At 47.9% G+C, this 21,936-nt stretch overlaps 1 protein-coding gene across 2 annotated transcripts in view; it reads right to left on the bottom strand.

The window, feature by feature from the left end:
- The window catches only part of CSPP1 (centrosome and spindle pole associated protein 1), a 976,424-nt gene that overhangs the window by 623,696 nt on the left and 330,792 nt on the right, over window positions 1-21,936 (bottom strand). For both annotated transcript variants that reach the window (XM_069220290.1, XM_069220291.1), the window contains one exon: window positions 19,065-19,183. In XM_069220290.1, the coding sequence (XP_069076391.1) occupies window positions 19,065-19,183 (119 nt within the window). The remainder of the gene's footprint in view (window positions 1-19,064; window positions 19,184-21,936) is intronic.

The raw sequence follows: 21,936 nt of genomic DNA, 5'->3' as shown, positions 1-21,936 counted from the left end.
CCAACTTCGTAAACCAGCAGAGGACAACAACGGGGTCCATTCCAGGTTCAGTTGCCACTAGTCAGCTGGGCAGTTGCAGAAAAGGCTTCTTGTAGCTTGTTGTATCCCTGTAGTTTGGACAGGAGATTGGCCTTATGATTCATGGAGCCACTCCTTTGTTCTGGATCCCAAGGTAAGCAGGTCTAGTCCTGCAGGGCTCCTCTCAGGTCACAGCTTGCAGGTCCTGTTCTCTCTGTTATGCTCAGGTCCAGTAAAGTTATAAAGGTGGTGGCTGGAGATGCCAGATTTATGCTTGGCATGAGCCAGCTGATGGGAATAATTCCTGGGTACACACTAACCAATCGAGTAAATGTTCTTGGGGCCAACCCTAACCACTTTTGGCATTTTCAAAATGGCGAAATTCTTCAGCCAAACTAAATGCGGGGCTTGAGGGCTGGGTGTGTGTGTGTGTGTGTGGAAGTGCTCTATGGCAATGTTAGTATCCTCCCACATCCAACACTAAAATCCAGTTTGAAGCAGGCAGTGTACCCACAACAAACCCAGGTGTTGATATGGCAAAGCCAGGGTTCTTCAGCAGCCAGACCGTGGACACACAAGAATTGTCTTGCCATTGTGTTCCCTTCCTTTTAGGCATGTCCCAAGTGTTATATGTAAAACCCAAAGGCAGATGTCTGGTAGGACAAACTAGAGTACTTCAGCAACCAGCCAGTGGCTTGTCTGCAATCCTGTTCTCTCCCTTTCAAGTGTTAAATGTAGCTCTGTAGACCTGCAAAGCAGGATGTGACACTGTGCTGTCAAATGAAGGCCTACATCCCTTACCCTGCATAGACTGTGAAGACCAGAGGAGTCTTCGCTACCCATTCAGGCCATATTATCGTTTGCTCCTGGGAGGCATTTTACATGCTTGTCCACACCTGTTAAAATGCTAATTACTAGGTGGGTCTCAAAGCAGGGATAACTCTGCAGGGACAGGTTGTAGCTGGGCGCAGTATAGCCACCGGAGAAGCTTTTGACCCAATCCAAATGTGTGCAAGGCCTATAAGAGCTCATGTGTTGATGGTTCACTTCGGTCCGCACTCCACTGGGAACGGAGCCCTACTTTAAAGCATTTGCATAGTAGAAATTGCCTTTTGTGATTTCACATTAGTCATGGAGTTCTTGAAATCTCAGAATGCCACAGTTACATAATTCACCTATTTCAGTAATAGAGCTAACAGACCATTGCCTTAAGGACTTTGGAGACAGTCTGCTGATATGTAGGGGGTGAACAGAGTTGTAACGCTGGGGCATAGGAAAAGTGGGGTCAGTTAAGCATTAAGCCCTGCTTCAAAGCGCTAGCAGCGATCACCATCAGCTTTGGTTCTCCCGTTGTACGACAAGAGGTCGGGAACAGCAAATTTTTTTAACACCTCTACATCTAGTTTTGACTGGTACAATTTTGCACCTCCCCAAGGAGCGGTTAGCTAGTCATACGGCCAGTTACTGCAGCTGGGCCACTACAAAATATTCATAAAAAATAGTCCCCCGCCCTCTCTGTGGTTAACTAGAGCATCACTAGAGTGACTCGTCTCTACCCAGTGTTCCATAGCAGCTCTCTGAGGAGCACATCTGGCTCTTGAAAAAAGGATCTTAACAACACTGTGGGGTCGGGGCGGGGGTTTGATAACAAAAATACAAAAAGGACTATTTTGTATCTCCACTCTGCCTGCTATTGATAGAGGCAGTATGATCCAGAATTTAATTTGCACTTTCAGGGAATGTACAGTTGCTCCCACATTGCCATCAATATTGCCTGCATCAGAGTGATACATCAGCCCACCAGGATATTTGAAGCAGTTCATAGCCCAGGACAAGGCATGCTAACAGTCCAGCAGTGCTCTGGGGAGAGCCCCTCCTACATAGCAGCAAAAATACATGATTTGACACAATTCATCTTAACTCCAGATAACGAGTGGAGCTGACATAAAACCTCCTGTAACCCACCCAGAGCTGCCCTGACATCCCAAGCACAGATCAGTTGACGATTACCATATAAAGTGAAACCACATGTGTCCCGGCCATAGGGATACTCAGGTCTGACCTTACTTGGCGCAGGGACTCTGCCAGTGGTTCAATGGCAAGTGGAAAGAGTAAGGGGGAGAAAGGGCATCTCTGCCATGGACCTCTGTGTACTGTGAAAAAACCGGAGATACAATGGCCTGTCTTCAGTCTGGCAGTGGGTGTGGAAAATAGAGTCTTGACTCAGGTATGTTGTGTTGATTTGTATAGCGCACTAGTCACCTAAAAGGGTATCCAGATGCTTGGACAAGGTGTGTGATCCCACGGTGCTTATGAAGAGCCAGGTTTACAGCTCTTGCAGCACTCAAGAAGTGAGGAGAAGGCTCTGATGTGCTGAGGGAGGTGGTTCCATGTCTTGTATATGATGCAGTAGAATGAGCGACCTCCAAGTTTGCTTCTGCAGATGTGGAGCATTTGTGCGAGTGAGGCAGAGCATGTGTGTCTGGTGGGTTGGTTAAAGTGTATGCAGCTTGTAGGAAAGTTGGCTCTGTATATACTATCTCAAAGTGAGAGATAGTGTGCACAGAGTCCAAGGGTTCCCCTTAGAGGTTGATAGTGGCAAAATTAGATAATACTAATGCTCGATTTTGTGGTAGTGTGGTCGAGCAGTAGGCTTATCAGAGGGTAGTGTTAAGCATTTGTTGTACACACACAGGCAATAAATGAGAACACACTCTCAAAGACTTAACTTCAGGCCAATAGGTTTTTATATAGAAAAATATTATTTACTTCATTTATTTTAGAACCACAAGATTCAGAATTCAAGTAAGTACATATATTGTAAAGTACTTGGCATAGGTAAATAGGGAACTTTGAATTGAAACAGTAACGTACACAGTTTTGGCAAAAATGGCAATAAGCTATTTTAAAAGTGGACACTGCAAAAATCAACAGTTCCTGGGAGAGGTAAGTATTGGTTAGTTTTTCAGGTAAGCAAAGCACTTACAAGTTCAGTCTCCGGGGCATAGGCAGCCTACCGTTGGCGCTTCACGTCAACCCCAAACACCCAGCACCAGCAACACAGGGCCGGTCCGGTGCAGAGGTCAAAGTAGGGCCCAAATAGCATAGGCGTCTATGGAGAATAGGGGTGCTCCGGTTCCAGTCTGCTAGCAGGTTAAGTACCTGCGTCCTTGGGGAGCAGACCAGGGGGGTTTGTAGAACACTGGTGGTAGTTGGGGGGTAACAAACAGGCACACAAAATACACCCTCAGTGGCGGCTGGGTGCAGTGTGGAAGGTAGGTGTCGGGTTGTAGCTAGAAATCAATGGAGAGACTCGGGGGGTCACTCTGGTGATGCAAGCAGGGCACGGGGGCTTCTCGGGCCAGCCACTGACTGGGCAAGGATGAGGACCACCTGCTGGTCCTTCCTGCACTAGTAGTTAGTTTCTCTCAGGCCTGGGGGCTGCGGTGCAGTGCTTCTTCCAGGCATCTGGTTCTTTGTAACTGGGCAGTCGCGGTCAGGGGGAGCCTCTGGATTCTCTCTGCAGGCGTCGCTGTGGGGGTGCAGGGAGGTCACCTCAGGGTGTCCATGTGGTTGGAGTCACCTGGGGGTCCTCTCTGCAGTGTTTGTTCTTCTGGACACGAGCCGGGGGCGTCGGGTGCAGAGTGTTGGGGACTCACGCTTCCGGAGTGAAGCTGGAGTCCCATTAAAGATGGTTTCTTAGTTGCTGTTTTGGACAGAGCCCCTGTCCACAGGAGTTTCTTGGTCCTTTGGTTGCAGGGCAGTCCTCCGAGTCCTCAGGGGTCGCTGGTACCACTGGATGCGTCGCTGTGCAGGTTCTTTGAGTCTGGAGACAGGACGGTAGGGCCGGGGCCAAGTCAGTTGTTGTCTCTGTTGTCTCTGCAGGGCTTTCAGGTCAGCAGTCCTTCTTCTTGTTGTAGGTTGTCAGGAATTTGGGGCCAGATGTCAAAAAGTGTTTTGCCCATTCTGTGTCTATGGGAAAATGTGTTTGTACATATGGCCCCTGGTTTCCCGGGTTCAGGGTCGCCCCTAAATACTCAATTTAGGGGTGTGTTTAGGTCTGGGGACCAGTAGCCAATGGCTACTGTCATTGATGGTAGCTACACCCTCTTTGTGCCTCCTCCCTGTTTGGGGGGGGGGTGAGGGTGGGGGTGGGGGAGGCACATCCCTAATCCTATTGGGGGGAATCCTCCAAAACAAGAAGGAGGATTTCCTAAGGCAGGGCTCACCTCAGCTCAGGACACCTTAGGGGCTGTCCTGGCTGGAGGGTGACTCCTCGTTTTTCTCATTATCTCCTCCAGACTTGCTGCCAAAAGTGGCGGCTGGTCCGGGGCGGCGGGCATCTCCATTAGCTGGAGTGCCCTGGGGCATTCTAACATGAAGCCTGAGTCTTTGAGGCTCACTGCTAGGTATTACAGATTCTGCAGGGGGGAGATGTGAAGCACCTCCACCCAGTGCAGGCTTTGTTTCTGGCCTCAGAGAGCACAAAGGGTCTCACCCCATGGGGTCAGAAACTCATCTCAGTGGCAGACTGGCACAGACCTGTCAGTCCTGCACTGAAGGACTGGGTAAAATACAGGGGGCATCTCTAAGATGCCCTCTGTGTGCATTTTATAATAAATCCAGCACTGGCATCAGTGTGGGTTTATTATTCTAAGAAGTTTGATACCAAACTTCCCAGTATTCAGTGCAGCCATTATGGAACTGTGGAGTTCGTTTTGACAAACTCCCTGACCATATGCTTAATATGGCTACCCTGCACTTACAATGTCTAAGAATGTACTTAGGCACTGTAGGGGCACAGTGCTCATGCAGCTATGCCCTCACCTGTGGTATAGTGCACCCTGCCTCAGGGCTGTAAGGCCTGCTAGAGGGGTGACCTACCTATGCCGCAGTCAGTGGGTTGTGAGCATGGCACCCTGAGGGGTATGCCATGTTGACTTTGCCTTTTTCTCCTCACCCACATATACAATCTGCACTGGCAGTGTGCATGTGTTAGGGGAGGAGTCCCTTAGGGTGCACAACACATGCTGCAGCCCTTAGGTACCTTCCCTGGTCACAGGGCCCTTGGTACCACTGGTTCCTTTTACAAGGGACTTATCTGGGTGCCAGAGGTGTGCCAATTGTAGAAACAAAGGTATATTTTTAGTGAGAGAACACTGGTGCTGGGGCCTGGTTAGCAGGGTCCCACCACACTTCTTAGTCAAGTCAGCATCAGTATCATGTAAAAAGTGGGGCATCGTTGAGCCATTTTCCTACACAGCTGTTTGGGTATTCTGGTCCTGTGTTGTGTAGGGTTTTGTATGTGTGTGTGAAAAGTTTTAATTGGCTGCGCTTTTGAATGAGGAGCCAGTGAAGTTTCATGAGGTGCGGTGTGACCAAGTAATGCATTAGAGTTAAAGTATGAGTCTTGAGGCTGCAATCTGGATGGCCTGGAGTCTGTGTGGGAGTTGTTTGGAGATTCCAGCGTAGACAGTGCTGCCGTAGTTCAGCCTGCTAGTGATGAGTGCTTGTGTGAAGATTCATCTGGTGTTCTGAGGCAACCATCTGAAGATCTTTTGTAGCATGCACAGGATGTGGAAGCAGGAGGTGCACACTGCGTTGACTTGAGCCATCATGTTGAGCAGGTCATCTAGAATGATCTTTATATTGCTTGCGTAGTCTGTGGGTGTGGGTATTGGTCCTACCTCTGACAGCCACCCGCTGGAATCCCATTGAGAGGTCTTGTTGCCGAAGCCCAGTAATTCGTTTTGTCGGAGTTGAGCTTCAGGCAGATGGTTCACATCCACTCTGCTACCATGGGCATGAAGTTGGTAAAGTTGTTTCAGCTGGTGTTTATCTTATCTGTCAGGGAGAGGACGTGTTGGGTTTCATCGGCGCAGGAGATGGACATGTCGTGTGGTTGTATATGTTGAAAAAAGCGCGACTGAGAGACGATCCCTGAGTGATACTGCATATCAGTTTCTTGGCCTCTGATGTGCAGGGCGGCAGTCTGATCCTTTGGGTTCTTCCCATGAGGAAGGACAGATCCATTTGAGAGCGGACCTGTTTATGCAAATGTTGTGGAGTCTTCTGATGAGGGTGTTGTGGTAGACATATTAAAGGCTGCAGAGAGGTTGAAAAGGATGAGAGAAACTGTTTCTCCTTGGTCAAGGATGTTTAGATTGTCATCAGTGGCCACAATGAGTGCATTTTTGGTGCTGTGGTTCTTTCTGAATTCTGATAATGCGTTGTGTAGAAGATGGTGAAGTTTTAAGTAGATTGGGAGTTGCTTGTTAATGGCCTTCTCAATCACTTTGGCTGGATAGGGGAGCAAGGAGATGTGCTGGACGTTGCTCAGTTGATTTGGGTTGGCTGTGGGCTTCTTGAAGAGGCTTGGAGTGCTGGACTTAGAAGGGGCGTTGACTTGAGGTGTGATTTGGAAGTGGATGATCGAGTGGTCGATTGTGGTGAAGATGGGGGTCCAGTGTGTGATTGTTGGGTCTGTGATGAGCTGGGTGAGACTGATGTTGTTCAAGCTATCAGAGAGTGCTGTGGGGCCGGCATTCTTTCGGTCTTCTAGATAAAAGTTGTGGTCATCGAGGAGAATGTAGGCTCTGGAGTTGATGATGAGCGGAGCAAAAAGCTGGTGATGAGATTGGTAAATGTGGCTTTGGGGTCTGGGTGGTCTGTAGGCAAGGGTTCTGTTAAGGGTGGATGTTTCAGAGATTTTCAGCTTGAAGTGCAGGTGCTCCGTAAATGGGGTGGTATTCTCTGTGGATGCTGTGCATTTGATGGATTCTCTGTAAATGACAGCAAGTCCTCCTCCTGGCTTGTGAAGGCAGCACTGTTGAGCAATCTTGTAGCCCTCTTGGAATACCGTAGAGGTGTCAGAAGCTGATAAAAGGTTGAGCCAGAACTCTGAAGTGAGTGTCTGTGCTTAGAAGGTCCCATATTTTGGTTGTGTATTTTCCGAGTGATCATGTGCTGAAAACCATATATGCGAGTGGGAGTTGACGTGCAGGTTTGCTTTGACTTGTGGTGTAGGATAAGAGTGTAAGCATTGCTGGTGCTTATGTGGTGTGTATGTTGAGATGGGGTGTTTGAAAGCGTAGTTAGTATTTGGACGGAGGTTGTGGGTGGGTGGCTGCTGGAGAACTGGCAGAGAGTATAGGTGCAAGGTCCTAACATGGTGTTAGCTGAGGCACGCAGCACTTGGGGGGACGGGGCCCAGTGTCTAGCAACCTAAGGAGTGCTGCAGAGTATCGCTGGGCAGTGATCAGATCAGTGTTCCTGGCGCTATGTGTCATCCAGACACGGACGTGATGCAGCTATCATTACATAGGTCCTGGAAGGGGGTAGGATTTCAGGGTGCCATGATGTAATTTTCTGTGCTGATGGGTGATGGGAATTTAAGTCCTCTTGCTTGGCTTCTTGTTTTAAAGCCGGTTTTGTGGGAAAAACAGTAATGTCACTCCCCTGTCCACATGGATGATGGGAAATTCAGTGATGTCACTTCCTGTGAAGGTGGATGATGGGTGATCCAGTAATGTCACTTCCTGTGCTGATGGGTGATGGGAAATTAAGTCCCATTGCTTGGCTTCTTCTTTTAAAGACGGTTTTGGCGGGAAAACCAGTAATATCACTTCCTGACCAAATGGATGAAGGGAAATGCAGTTATGTCACTCCAGTGCAGGTGGATGATGGGAGATCCAGTGGTGTCACTTCCTGCGCTAATGGGAATTGAAGTCCTCTTGCATGGCATTGTCCACCAAAGCCTTATTTATGGAAGCCCGACTGTGTGTATGCCCTATAAGCCCTACATAGAAGTGAGTTATTAATATTTTAAAGGGAGATTCTGACTTTCCAAAAACACTTAATTTGACAGGTCGACTTGCAGGCTTTACACTGCTGTAGTCAGGCTACACAGGGCAGGCCTGAAGCGATGTTTGCACCACCACTGCAGATGTTGCAGTCCATTTGACTTACAGGCCCTGGGTACATCTTGTACCATATACTAGGGACTTACATGTTTGTTAATTACATATTCCATTAGGCTTATGCCAATTCGACCACGTTTAAAATGGGAGCACAGGCACTTTACCACTTGTTAGCAGGAGTAGGGTGCACAGAGTTCTAAAACCAGCAAAAATATAGGGTCCAGAATAAAAACAAAAAAATCTGGGGTGACCACACAGAAAAGACAGATTTCCTACAGAGGCAGCCAAAAACCAAGAGCGAGGGTACACTAATCAGTTGCTTGATGGGCTCTTTGCTCAGGTGACAAAATGTGGACAATCTGTCGCCTTTGCAGTGGCACTTGTCTGTTCCATGCCAATCTGAACCTATCCGGGCCCCTATGTCAACATCTAGCTCAGCCACAAACCTTGCCCGTGGTGAATACTTCTTCTCACTGAAGACCACCTATGCATTCCTATATGCAGACAGTACCACCATGTCCAACAAGGTGATATGGTCCATTCCGTAGGCATGACTACTGCCCTAAACCCAGGGCAAGCTCTACCCAAAAGGCTAACAACCAGCAGAGACCAATGACAGCTGTCAGTGACAGGGACACGGCCCCTGGCCATCCACTTTCAGGAGCAGGCTCCAATGTAGGACCTAGGTTGGCCTCACCTCTGGCTCTGGGGCAGGCATGGAGTCCCTCACTTGCTCCTAAGATCTCTCTGCCCTCTTAGGATTCTGAGAGTGGGGGCTACACCCCAGGTGATAGACATTCTGCTTTCACTCTTGCTTCTACCATATCAGGGATGGCACCACGAGACTGAATATCTCCCTAGCAGTTCAGAACTTCTAAGGGGAAACATGGTATCCTTCAAGGGTGAGACACTGTCTATTTCATGTGGGGACTGTCTGGGGCATGTCTTATGATTCAGTGACAGTGCAGGCAGCACCACCAGATTAGAAGAGGCCTCAACAGCCTCCTAACCTTTGCTCTCCATCTGGGCCTCCGTAACCTTCTCATAGGAACAACTCGTTGGGGACATTTGTGGAACTTCGTTTTATTATCCTTGCCTTCCCCCTCCCTCTGTAGAGGGAAAACTGGACCACTTGCCCTGTGGTCACTCCCAGGTACCTTTTGGGGAGACTGCTACGGACGCAGAGACCATGTTCCTTTTCCAATGTCTTGGGGCACCGTGCTCCCCTTTTAAAGATGGTCAAATTGATGTAACCATAATTGGCATATATAATTTATCTATATGCCCCTAAGAATACATGGAAGGCCTCAGCATGGCAGAGCTTAGGAGCATGTGCAAAGCAAAGAGGACTGGACTGAAGCTGAACAAGCAGTCTATTAAGGAGGTTTGTCACACTGCCCTCAGAGCCTGGGATAAGACAGTCAGTTACAGTGCACCTCACACGGGCATGAGAAGGAGAAGGAAAATGAAGATGACAATGAAAAGGCTCTAGTGCCAAAGGAGTCTGTTCCAAAGAGCAATGTCACCTGCAATGTCCAGAGCAGGGGGCAGTGTGTCAGCCTACAGTTTGTCCATATTGGAGCTGGAAAAGAGACAGGGAGAGTTGACTGTTCGACATAGAGAAGGTAGCAGCAGCAAGCGTGGTTAAAAGGTTGGCTCTGCAAGAAAAGAAAATTCTGCTGGCCCATTATAGGAGCCAGCGAGAGATGGACTTGAGAACCAAGGGGGCCTCTGAGTCCAGTAAAGTTGGTGGCTAATGAACAAGTTACTTACTTTGGTAACACATTATATGGTAGAGACTCTAGCTTCAGTTTCCTTACATTTGATTTTCCCCAGGCATCAGGCTGGATCCGGAAACCTCTGCTGAGCTATACCCTTGCGTGCGCCGTTGGGTGGCTCCATTCAGCTCCGCGTGGCATTGCTGGTGCTGGATGTGACTACGTGGTCACCTATATAGGCGCCACCCAGGCGTGTGGGCGTCAGTTATTTTATCATAATTTTCCATACCAAAAGCACAGAGCCATGACAAGAACTGGTGCAATGTGTGTCAAAATTAGGACCCTGAAAAGGGTATCACCCTAATCCTAGCAAACAAGTTCGCAGTGCGGGGAAGCATGGGTTGGAGTAAGGAATCTGCAGCTAGATGGAGTCTTTACCAGATGATGCATTACCGAAGTTAAGTAACTTGTTAATCTGATAGAGGATTCTAGCTGCAGATTAGATACCCAAGCCATACCCTCCTGGAGGTGGGCTGCGGACAATTGTTTTATACTAAAAAGTCCTGCAGGACCGAACAGGCAAAATGCCCAACCCTGCGGACCTGACCGTCCAGAGATTAGTGTTTGGCAAACATGTTTAGAGATGCCCAACATTGCTGCCTAGAAGATGTCCAGGACTGGGACTTCCACATGCTAACACTGTGGTCGCAGCTTTTCCCCTGGTGAAATGGGCCTGCAAGCCCTCAGGAGGGTGCTTCCTAGCCACCGCATAGCAGATCTTAATACAGAGAACAATCTGGCGTGAAATGGTTCGCTTCTGTACTGCCTGTCCCTTCCTTGCTCCCACATACCCCACAAAGAGTTGGTCTTCCACCCAGAACTCTTTCGTGCGGTTAGGAAGGAAAGAGGCACAGGTGCATAGCACAACCTTTTCCAGAAACACGGAGATATGGCAGTTTAGATGATAATGCCTGCATCTCATATGCCCTCTGGGCAGAAGCTATTGCCACTAAGAAATCTGTCTTAATGGTGATTAGCCTGAGGGGACAATTATGCAAAGGCTCAAAAGGAGCGCACATGAGATATGTGAGAACTAGATTGAGTTCCCAATGAAACATGACACAGGGCATAGGAGAGAACATATATACAACCCCTTTAAGAAACCTATTTACAATAGGCGACTTGAAAAGAGAGGGTTGATCAGACAGCCACAGAAAGGCTGATACAGCAGAGAGATAGCCCTTCAGTGTGTCCCCAGAGAGGAACCCTAGTGGGCCAGAGAAAGAATGAAGAGGAGAATATCAGACAGCGAAGCAGAGAGAGGATCTATAGACTTCTTTGTACAATAGTGTACAAAAACTTTGCCAACGGCATGTGTATACTGTTTTTGTGGAGGAATGCCTGGCTGCCAAAATAATGTTATGGGCTTCAGGAGGACAGTTGAAGGCTGGCAACTGCTGCCGCTCGATCTCCATGCATGAAGGTGCAGAGTTGACAGTTTCTGGTGAAGAACCCTCCCCTACTGCTGTGACCGAAGATCCTCCCTAAGGACAGCCTGATCGGAGGACTGGTGCTCATTTTCAGAAGCTCGGGATACCAGACTCTCCGTGCCCATTCCAGAGCCACAAGGAGGACTTGGGCCCAGTCGTTCTTCACCTTATTGAGAACTTTGGGCAGATGTGATATGGGCAGAAAGGCATACAGGAGGCCTGAGCTCTACTTGCGACAAAAGGCGTTGCTGAGCGAGTGCCGCCTTGGAAACTCTAAAGCACAGAACTGCTAACATTGCGCATTCTCTGTAGAGGCAAACAGATCTAACCAAGGCTCTCCCTACGGCTGAAAGAGACCTTGCGCCAACTCCAGATGGAGACGCCATTCATGATCGAACAGCCACTGTCTGCTGAGTTCATCCACCCTGGCATTCAAAGACCCTGCCATGTGTTGAATCACCAGGGCTACGCCCTGTGTTCCAGCCGTCTCCAAAGAAGCAAGGCCTCTTGACAAAGCAAAAATCAGGGCCTCTTGACAAAGGGTCCACAACGCCACCCTGCCCTGCTTGTTGCAGTACCACATGGTGGTGGTGGTGTCTGTGAACACCTGCAATAACTTCACTTTGAGAGAGGGAAGAAATGCTTTCAACCAAAGTCATCTGGTCCTGAGCTCCAAAATGCTGATGTGGAGTTTGAAATCCGCCAGAGACCAGAGATCTCTGATCTCCACATCTCCCAGATGTCCGTCCCATCCCAGAAGTGACTCGTCTGTCACTACTGTGAGGTCTGATTGGGGAATGGAGAGGAGTCTGCCTCTGACCCAATCTCGGTTTGTAATACACCACTGCAAGTCGTTCGCAGTTCACACCGGGATCTGGACCATGTCGGAGAGTTTTTTCCTGATGCTGCTCCCACTGGAATTTCAGGTCTCACTTTCAGAGCCTGACATGTTTTACCAGCAGGATGCAGGAGGCCATGAGGCCCAGCAGCCTTAGAGTCAGCCTCACAGAAACCCAGGACAGACACCAAAACATCGTATCATAGTCTGAATATCCTGGACTCACTCCTCGAGAGGATACGCTAACTGCACTGTGTCCAGAACAGTTCCTATGAACGAGAGCATTTGAGAGGGAGTCAGGTGTGATTACGGCATGTTTGTAGTGAAGCCCAGCAAATGCAGGAGGTTCGCCGTAGTCTGGAGGTGGGAGGCGACAGCCTAGGGCGAATCTGCCTTCAACTGCCAGTCGTAGAGATAGGGAAAGACAGACACCCCTAACCTGAGCAGATGAGCTGCGACACCGCTTTGGTGAACACCCAAGGGGCACTGGTAAGGCCAAATGGCAGTGCAGTGAACTGAAATTGTTCATGGCCAACCCCTGAACTGCAGGTAACACCTGTGGACCGGCAAAATATGGATATGAAAATATGCGTCCTGCAAGTCCAATGCTACCAATCAGTCTTCTAGGACTAGGGGAGACAAGACCCAAGCCAACGTGAGCATTTTGTAATTCCCTTTTTGAGGAAGAGATTTTCAATCTGTAAGCCAAGAAAAGGGTGGAGACCCTTGTTCTTCTTGCGTATCAGAAAGTAGCAGGAATAGCAATCACTACCTACTTCTGACATAAGGACATTTTCTAGGGCTCTGTTGGCCAAGAGAGCCGTAACGTTCTCTTGGAGCAGAGGTAAATGATCCACTGTCAGCCATTCGAAGATTGGCTGAACAAGAGGAGGAAAGGACTGAAAAAGCAGGGCATAGCCCTCCTGATGATCTGGAGTACCCATGCATTGGATGTTACATACTTCCAGTGGAGGAGATAATGGTGTATTCTCACTCCAACTGGGCAAGCAAGGTCCTGCAGAACCAAACTAGGAGGGCTTTGAGGCTTCAGCTGTGGAGGTTGTGTGGTAGACAACTTCTGGCCTGTAGACCCTCTAGGTGGGAAGACACCACATCTGCGTCCTCACAAACCCTGGGCTGGCTGCGTAGGGCATTGGCTGGGATAGGGCTGACGAGATGCTACGCCCCTACAGTAGCCACGAAACAGGCAAAAGGGAGACAGTGGACGAGGGGTCGCCGAGAGGCCATAGCCCAAGAGTCCTTAAAGTACTCCAAAGCTGAGTCTGCCCTCTTGCCGAAGAAGCGAGTGCCACCGAAGGGCATGTCCATCAGCTTTGCTTGGACATACCCCAGGAAACCAGATATCTTCAGTCAGGGGTGGTGCCTTAACTGTCGATGCAACTGCTCTGGCCAGCTAATCAGTCTTGTCTAAACCACACCAGATAATGAACTTAGCTGCGTCCCTCCCATCTTTCACTGCCTGAGTATGGCCCGGGCCTCCTCCGGGGCCCGAGGCAGCACATGTGCAACTGTATCCCAAATGGTGTGCGGGAAACAGCCCAATAGGCACGAGGTGTTCACCGACCTCAGGGCCAGGCTGGCAGAAGAAAACAACTTCTTCCCAAGATGATCCAGGTTCTTGGATTCCCTAACGGGGGAAAGGAATTAAATATGCCTTGGGAACTAGAGGCTTGAACAACCAAACTCTCTGGGGTGGAGTGTTGGGTGAGAAAGCTAGGGTCGCCTGGAGCTGGGCAATGGCAGTGAACAATTGTCGTATTTACAGGAGCCCTTGTGCCAGTCTTGGACCACGTGCTTAGCAGGTGCTTCATTGAAGGGCAAGTGGGGTTCAGATGAGATAGTCTGAGGCTGAAGCACCTCTGTCAAGATGTTCGCCTTGACCACCACTGAGGGCAGTTCAAGGTCAAGAACCTTCGTTGCCCTGCGCACCACCATTGCATATGATGATCCCTCCCCCGTAGCCACAGTAGGGGAAGAGAGCATACCACTATCTGGTGAGGTATCCAGACCACTGGCCTCTACTAGCTCCTCATACAGTCCATAGGTGCTCCCAACTGGCTTTCTGAAGGATCAAGTGAAAGCTCCCACTCTTCACGCATGCCTGGGTGTGAAAAATACTGATCAAGCAATGATCTGGCACCTGTGGGCATCATCGGTGCCGGAATCGGCATCAAATGACGCTGTTCTGGCTCCGGACCATCTAAGATGATAATGGGGGTGGCACCGCAGGTGCGCATTGTCTTAGGGCCAGGGAAGGTTGCAGGGGTACAACCAGCACTAGTCAACATCCAGACTCGGATCTCTGAGCCTCCGCCAGCGCAAAGGTTGAAGCCACCAGCATGGGTCCAGTCAAATTCTACCCCAACTTCGTGGGGCCGAAGGCTCGCCAGAGGGGTCGGCCAACTCAAATACACGGCGCATGGCCTCGGATTTCTTATCTGAGCGGATGTCGATCTGGCTCCAGAAAGGGTGGGAGGTATGGAGTCGAACTGGCAGACAGGTCCGCAGAACCGTGACGGGAATGCCGATTGTAGGAAGCTGGCTCTGCATATACAATATCAAAATGAGATATAGGGGGTCATTCTGACCATGGCGGTAATTACCGCCATGGCGGAGGTCGGCGGTAGCACCGCCAACAGGCTGGCGGTGCACCGCTGGGCATTCTGACCGCGGCGGTTCAGCCGCGGCCAGAAACGGCAACTGCACCCGTCGCACCTTCCCACTCCGCCGGCTCAATTCTGAGCCGGCATCCTAGTGGGAAGGTTGATTTTGCCCTGGGCTGGCGGGCGGTCTTTTGGCGGCCGCCCGCCAGCCCAGGGCAAATGTCAGAATCACCGCCGCGGTCTTTCGACCGCGGTGCGGTGTTCTGACGGCGGTACCTTGGCGGACGGCCTCCGCCGTCCGCCAAGGTCAGAATGACCCCCATAGTGTGCACATTGTCCAGGGGTCCCCAAGAGGTTTGACAGAGGCAATAATAGAGAATACTAATGTTCGTTTTGTGGTAGTGTGGTCGAGCAGTTAGGCTTATCACAGAGTAGTGTTAAGCATTTGTTGTACACACACAAGCAAAAAGAGAAAACACACACTCAATGATTTAACTCCAGGCCAATGGGTTTTTATACAGAAAAATATTCTTTTGTTTATTTTTAGAAATACAAGATTCATTTTGCAGATAAGTACATGAAATGAAAGGTACTTTGCATAGTAATAGTTGAGACTTTGAATGGATTCAATATTGTACACAGTTTTCATTAAAATGGCAAAAAGCTATTTTAAAAGTGGACACTGCAATTTTCTACAGTTCCTGGGGGAGGTAAGTACAGGACAGTTTCAGAGATAAGTACCACACTTACGGGTTCAATCTCCTGGGCATAGGTGGTCCACCGTTGGGTGTTTAAGGCAACCCCAAACACCCAGCACCAGCAACACAGGGCCGGTCAGATGCAGAGGTCAAACAGGAGCCAAAATAACGTGGGCGCCTATGGAGATAGGGGGTACTCCGGTTCCAGTCTGATGCCAGGTAAGAACCCGCGTTTCCGGGGGCAGACAAGGGGGGTTTTGAGGAGTACTTGAGGGGCCCCAAGTAGGCACAAAAACCACACCCTCAGCGGCACGGGGACGGCCAGGTGCAGTGTGCCAACTGGGCGTCGGGTTCTCAATAGAACTCTATGGAGGGACCCGGGGGTCACTTAGGCACTGCAGGCAGGGCACAGGGGGGTCTCTTGGGCAAGCCACTGACTGGACAAGGGTGAGGGCCGCCTGCTGGTCACTGCTTTACCGGTGGTCAGTTCCGCAAAGGCCTGGGGGCTGCGAGTGCAGTGCTTCTTCCAGGCCTCAGATATCTTCCTCCCAGGCAGTCGCAGTCAGGGGGTGTCCATAGGGTTTCTCTGCCATTAACGTGGGGGTGCAGGATGGACACGTCGTCAAAGTCGCCTGGGGGTCCTCTCTGGATAGTTGATTTCTCTGGACACGGGCCGGAGGCGTCGGGTGCAGAGTGTTGGTGACTCACACTTCTGGAGTGAGGTGGGAGTCCATTTAAAGATGTTTTCTTCTTTCTTGGTTGGACAGGTCTGCTGTCCACGGGAGTTCTTGATCCTTCATAGGGGCAGGGCAGTCCTCTGAGTCGGCAGAGGTTGCTAGGCCCACAGGATGTGTCGCTGTGGTGCAGGTTCTCTGAAGTAGGAGACAGGCCGGTAGTGCTGGGGCCAAAACAGTTATCTTCCTTTTTCTCTGTGCGGTTTTTCAGATCATCAGTCCTTCTTTGTAGGTCGTCAGAAATCTAAAATCCTGCGTTCAGGGTCACCCCTAAATACTGAATTTAGGGGTGTGTTAAGGTCACAGAGCAGTAGCCAATGGCTACTGTCCTTGAGGGTGGCTACACCCTCCTTGTGCTCCCCTCCCTTTGGGGAGGAGAGCACATGCCTATCCCTACTGGGCTTAATCCTCCAACACAAGATGGAGAATTTTCCAAAGAGGGAGTCACCTGAGCTCTGGTCACCTTAGGGGTCAACCTGGCTGAGGGGGTGACTCCTCCTTGTTTTTCTCATTATCTCCCCGGACTTGCTGCCAAAAGTGGGGGCTGTGTCAGGGGGCCAGGCATCTCCACTAGCTGGCGTGCCCTGGGTGCTGTAACACCAGGCTTGAGCCTTTGAGGCTCATCGCTAGGTGTTACAGTTCCCGCAGGGGGAGGTGTAAAGCACCTTCACCCAGGACAGGCTTTGTTCCTGGTCACAGAGTGCACAAAGGCAAACTTCTCAGTATTCAGTGTAGCCATTATGGAACTGTGGAGTTCGTTTTTGACAAACTCCCAGACCATTTACTCAGTATGGCTCCCCTGTACTTACAATGTCTAAGAATTGACTTAGACACTGTAGGGGCATAGTGCTCATGTGGCTATGCCCTCACCTGTGGTATAGTGCACCCTGCATTAGGGCTGTAAGGCCTGCTAAAGGGGTGACTTACCTATGCCACAGGCAGTAGGTTGTGGCCATGGCACTCTGAGGGGAATGCCATGTCGACTTAGTCTTTTTCTCCCCACCAGCACACACAAGATGTGAGGCAGTGTGCATGTGCTGAGTGAGGGGTCCCCAGGGTGGCATAATAAATGCTGCAGCCCTTAGAGACCTTCCCTGGCCACAGGGCCCTTGGTACCAGGGGTACCTTTTACAAGGGACTTAACTGTGTGCTATGGCTGTGCCAATTGTGGAGACAAAGAACACTGGTGCTGGGGCCTTGTTACCAGGGTCCCAGCACACTTCCAATCAAAGCTGGCATCAACAAAAGGCAAAACGTTAGGGGGTAACCATGCCAACAATGGCATTTTCCTACACCGATTTTCCCACTCGTCTCATCGGCCGACTGACAAGAAGAAGACTTGGACTTCTTCTTCTGACTCTTTCCCGAGTGTCCTGAGCCCTGCAAGCCGGTGTTGCTGACTGCAGGGCCGCTCCCTCAAAGCCTTCAGTGCCATGTCCCGGCAGTCTGAGCACGATTAGGAGTCAGGGTCGCGCGCAAGGCACCACAGGCACACAATATGGGGGTCAGTGACCGATATGGCGCAGTGACATGGTTTAAACTTGGCCTTCTTCTAAGACATTCATTCACACACTTCACAAAAATCTCAACAAAAAGTCGAAAAAAGACCTGTCAAAAATCGACAGAGGGGTAGCTCTCTCTGGATCTGCAATAACTGATGCAGAAAGAAAAGAACTCACGCCCACGCGCATGGGTGGCGCCTATCTAGGTGATGTCACATTTGGCGCCAACGACACCACACAGAGCCACCTGATGGCATGCAGAAGGGATGTTACTCAGTAAAAATGTCCAGACCAGCCTGTTGCCAGGGGGAAATGAAAGGCAAGGAATCTGCAGGTAGAAGTCACAATCAGACAGAGCATACATAGTCCACACCTCCAAGACCTGGTACCTAGTTATGTGGTAGGTGATGAGACAGATAAGTGGTTTGCAGCACATGCGGTGGCTCTACGTGTGCATAGAGTCCTGGCGGTGGGTTGGGGGTGCATTCTGTGAAAGCAGATGCCCACTGTGTGGACTGATACCTTACTGGCCCTCGAAGTAGCTGACTGGATGTGGTATGTCCCCATGAAGGAAGCACTTCTCACTAAATTTGATCTGACCCTTGAGAATATTACCTGAAGTTCAGGGATAGCCAGAAGCAGTCACACCAATCATAGGTCAATTTGGCTGAAGGGCAGCACAGTAAATGATAATAACGGGCTATACAATTTGATATGTAAGGAGCACATTTCAATCAATTGTGGATTCCCTACAAATAGGTTTAGAGACAGGGAAGAAACCTGTGAGACTTGAGATGTGACCTGATGCATGCAGACTGAAAGTGTGGTAGAGCAATCACCTGGGTCCTTCCTGTCAGAAAGGAGGGTAACCTGGTTAAGACCGTATTCCCCCAGACTTAAACTATACTTTAATGCATATGTAACTGGAAGATGGCTGTAACACATACTATGCTATGAGTAGGACTTCTCTATCCAGATGTATTATTTTATATGGTCCGATACACAATGAAGAGAAGTTTGTCAGCCCATAATAAAAGACAGCAGGAACACCAGGCTTAAGCTTAACCAGTTACAATGTTTTGATTCTTTCACTGAACATAGCAATTTGGTAGTTTTCTTTTTTTTGTAACAAATTCGGTTAACTAATATATACTCTGTACAACAAGCATTTCAAAATATGCAAACACATGGTAAAGGCAGCAAGTGTTTAAAAGTGTGAAAGAAATGTTTGGCAGGATAAAAGCCCACTCCACTCATATTTGTAGGTGTCAATTGTAAAAGGACGAAAGATAAAAAGAAAGTATGTACATTTAGATATGATTCTCGTCAAAAGCTGAACTGCCATTTGTTAAATGCATGGATGAAACTGAGACAATTGTGAAATGTTAACAGCAGTGAGCAGATGCAGATCCATGCGAATGGTACACATTACTAGGCAATCTTGATGTGCTCTGAACAATATGACCATATGTGCTAACACCTTCCTGTCAGTACAAGTAAAGGTCCTAGTACAATTAACTCACAGTATGCAAGGCTGGGGTCCAAAGGGTTCCTAGCTCCATAGAAATAATATGCATCATCGTAAGGAGTTCTGTAGTTTTCTGCCAAACGTGGCAGAGGAGGCGGAGGTACAGCAACAATTCTGTATTTAAAGGAAGGGAATGAGCATGTGAGGTAGTTGGTAGAGATTTCAATAAACAATACATTCCAACAAGACACACCCAATTCATAACTCAACCACATCAATTGTACTAAATGTTCTTGTGAAAATAAATGGATGATCAACATCACAAAAGGCGAGAGATGGTTAAAAAGGAACATATAGAATGTTCTTTACTGTATCCAAACCTCTTTTAAGACTCTGACAATTAACCTTTCTCACAGAAATTAAAACTGACGTACATGTAAAAATCCACACAATATGGGTAGTTCTGTCATATTGTAAACTTACCAATTCTTTACCCGCCATCCACCGAGATCCTAAAAACACTTTAACCAAACAATGTTTTAACTTATAGACTACCAGGGTAAAAATCCTCTCTGCAGAGTCAAAGACAAATCTTCAATACAGTTGATCATGACCTTTTTCTTTCTCCGCTGGAAACAATCTTTAGGTTGGAGACAAATGTGCTTAAATAGTGCAATGAATCTCTTCAAATCAACTCCCTTCCTTTAATAAACTTCTCAAACCTCAGGCATGTGGTGTGTCTCGACAGCCATTTTCAATTCCTATACTCCACCAATAGAGACAATGTTGCCTTCCATGTGGCTTCGGGAGACACTCAAACATAAGAATCTTGCCAGGAAAGTAAAAAAAAAACTGGTCCTTCTCACCGATCAAATTTCAGTCAGAGATCTCAAAGTCATCTTCATCTTCATCTTCAACATAGCACTAGCATGCACCACACAAATGAACACTGACCAATATTACATTTTCCACCTCTGTGAGATTTTCTCTGCACTGAAAGGTTTAACAGTGAATAGCCTTCTCATGCATCAACTACTGAAATAGAGCTTACTGGGGCCACCAAGCAAAAAATTTTTTTTTAAACAGGAATAAATTAAAAAAAGCACAACACTTTGCTTCCCGAATCACACTCGAATTAAAAATTTTAATACATCAACCCAGCAAGAAAATCAAACTATGCCTGACAAAAAAGTATATGGTTGGTCCCTGCACCCTCAAGGCCCCTTCTTCTGAAATTACCCTTCTTCACCTCTTCCACAAGTCAAACATCATACCACCTCATCTGCCAATTAAAGGGACTTTAATGACGTTTCCACCTGCTTCTAATTATTCCTCTCTGACAGTTTTTCTATCCAGGATGTGCAGAAAATACAGTGTTTCAAGAAGACAAGAAAGTAAGCCCTTTTTCCATGGACAAGACTGATGAAATACTGAAGAAACTGTACCTGGACATGAAGGGGTCCCCAAAAAAGTATTTAGATGCTAGTTAAGTACAAGAGTTTACTACTTTAAAAAGATTCCTAAAACAGTGTGTTATCAGGATGTTACCTATATTCTTGACTTGTAGTGAAAATCCAATACTTTTAAGGACTTAAATAAGTTATTCTGGCTATTATCATCCTGCTTAATTGCTTTCTGGAAGAATTAAACAGAATGTGTCAGTCATAGACCTCTCCTTCTTTAGGCAACACTGAGAAGGATATAGACACTACGTTTAGGTTGTACCTCATCTGAATGTAACATACAGTTAAAGAAAGACCGGATATACTTATTCTGCAAAAGGCTGAATTCGGTTTATTCTTACTTGGTGTAGGGATAGATGATAATTTGGAGGAAAGTAGTCAAGGCTTCAGATTTCAGGAATTGTGCTCAAAGACATTTTAAACTGGGGAGGCACTAAATCATTTAAAGTTAGTTAAAGCTCTAGTCAAAGCTCTGGCTAAAGGCTTTGGGCAAAGTTTAGATGGCTGATTGCCTGCTACCTTAAATGTATGTTTTTTTCCTGAAAAGCAAATTGTAATGTAACTATTTTTAAATGACGGTGCAAACTCCCATTAGTCTGCATTTCTTAACAAAGTATCCAAGGTGCTCAAAATTAACTGGTTGTCAATTTGGACAAACCCGAATTTACCTTCCTCAATACCAGTGTTAGCAAGTAATTCATAGTATTCCTAGAAAGTGTTAAAAACAGAGGAAGACTCCTTCTAATCTACTGGCTGGGGATTTACTTTGATGACTGACCAATGGAAATTACATTGAGTGACAACATTAACTATGAGTTGCAGACCGTCATTCTAAGTAATATGTTAGAGGAGTCTTGGAGACATGGGGGCAATTCACAAACTGCATTTTGAAGTAAGTAAAGTAGTACTCAAGTATTACTATTTACGTACTACACAAGTCACAGATCTATAAGTGGCATTTTGTAGTGTGCAAGAAGTACACAAATACAATCCACAGATCTTCGCCTATCTTTTCTGTGCAAAGATCTCAGCCACAGCAAAAGATATCTCCACACAAATAAAAATATCGTTTAGTAGTTATTGTGTAAGTGACACACAGTTGTGGGAAAATAAGAAACAAGGAGACTATAAAGGAGCTGTTCGCCTAAAACTTGAGAGCTACAATGGGTTTTCTGCTACCTTTTTTGCATAATTTATGCAGCACTCTAAGCCTGAAACATGGTCTTGACTTATACTGGGTGTTCCCTTGTGTCTGGACAAAGCTATGCCTCTCTGATGCCTCTAATAAGAGCAAAACATGTGTTAGGAGCAGATTTAATTAATTCCAGGTTGGTTTGGGTGGTATATTAGAAATACAAAGCTGTAATATTGTGTCAAATGGTAAAAGGCATTTTCATTTTTCATTTAATTTTTCAGCTCAGTGGCCGGCTAAGACTGCTGCAAAAATGGCAAAAGGCTTTGTCA

The sequence above is a fragment of the Pleurodeles waltl genome, chromosome 2_2 (assembly GCF_031143425.1).
Source record: "Pleurodeles waltl isolate 20211129_DDA chromosome 2_2, aPleWal1.hap1.20221129, whole genome shotgun sequence".
NCBI lineage: Eukaryota > Metazoa > Chordata > Amphibia > Caudata > Salamandridae > Pleurodeles > Pleurodeles waltl.
This window is presented reverse-complemented; position numbering and strand designations above follow the sequence as displayed.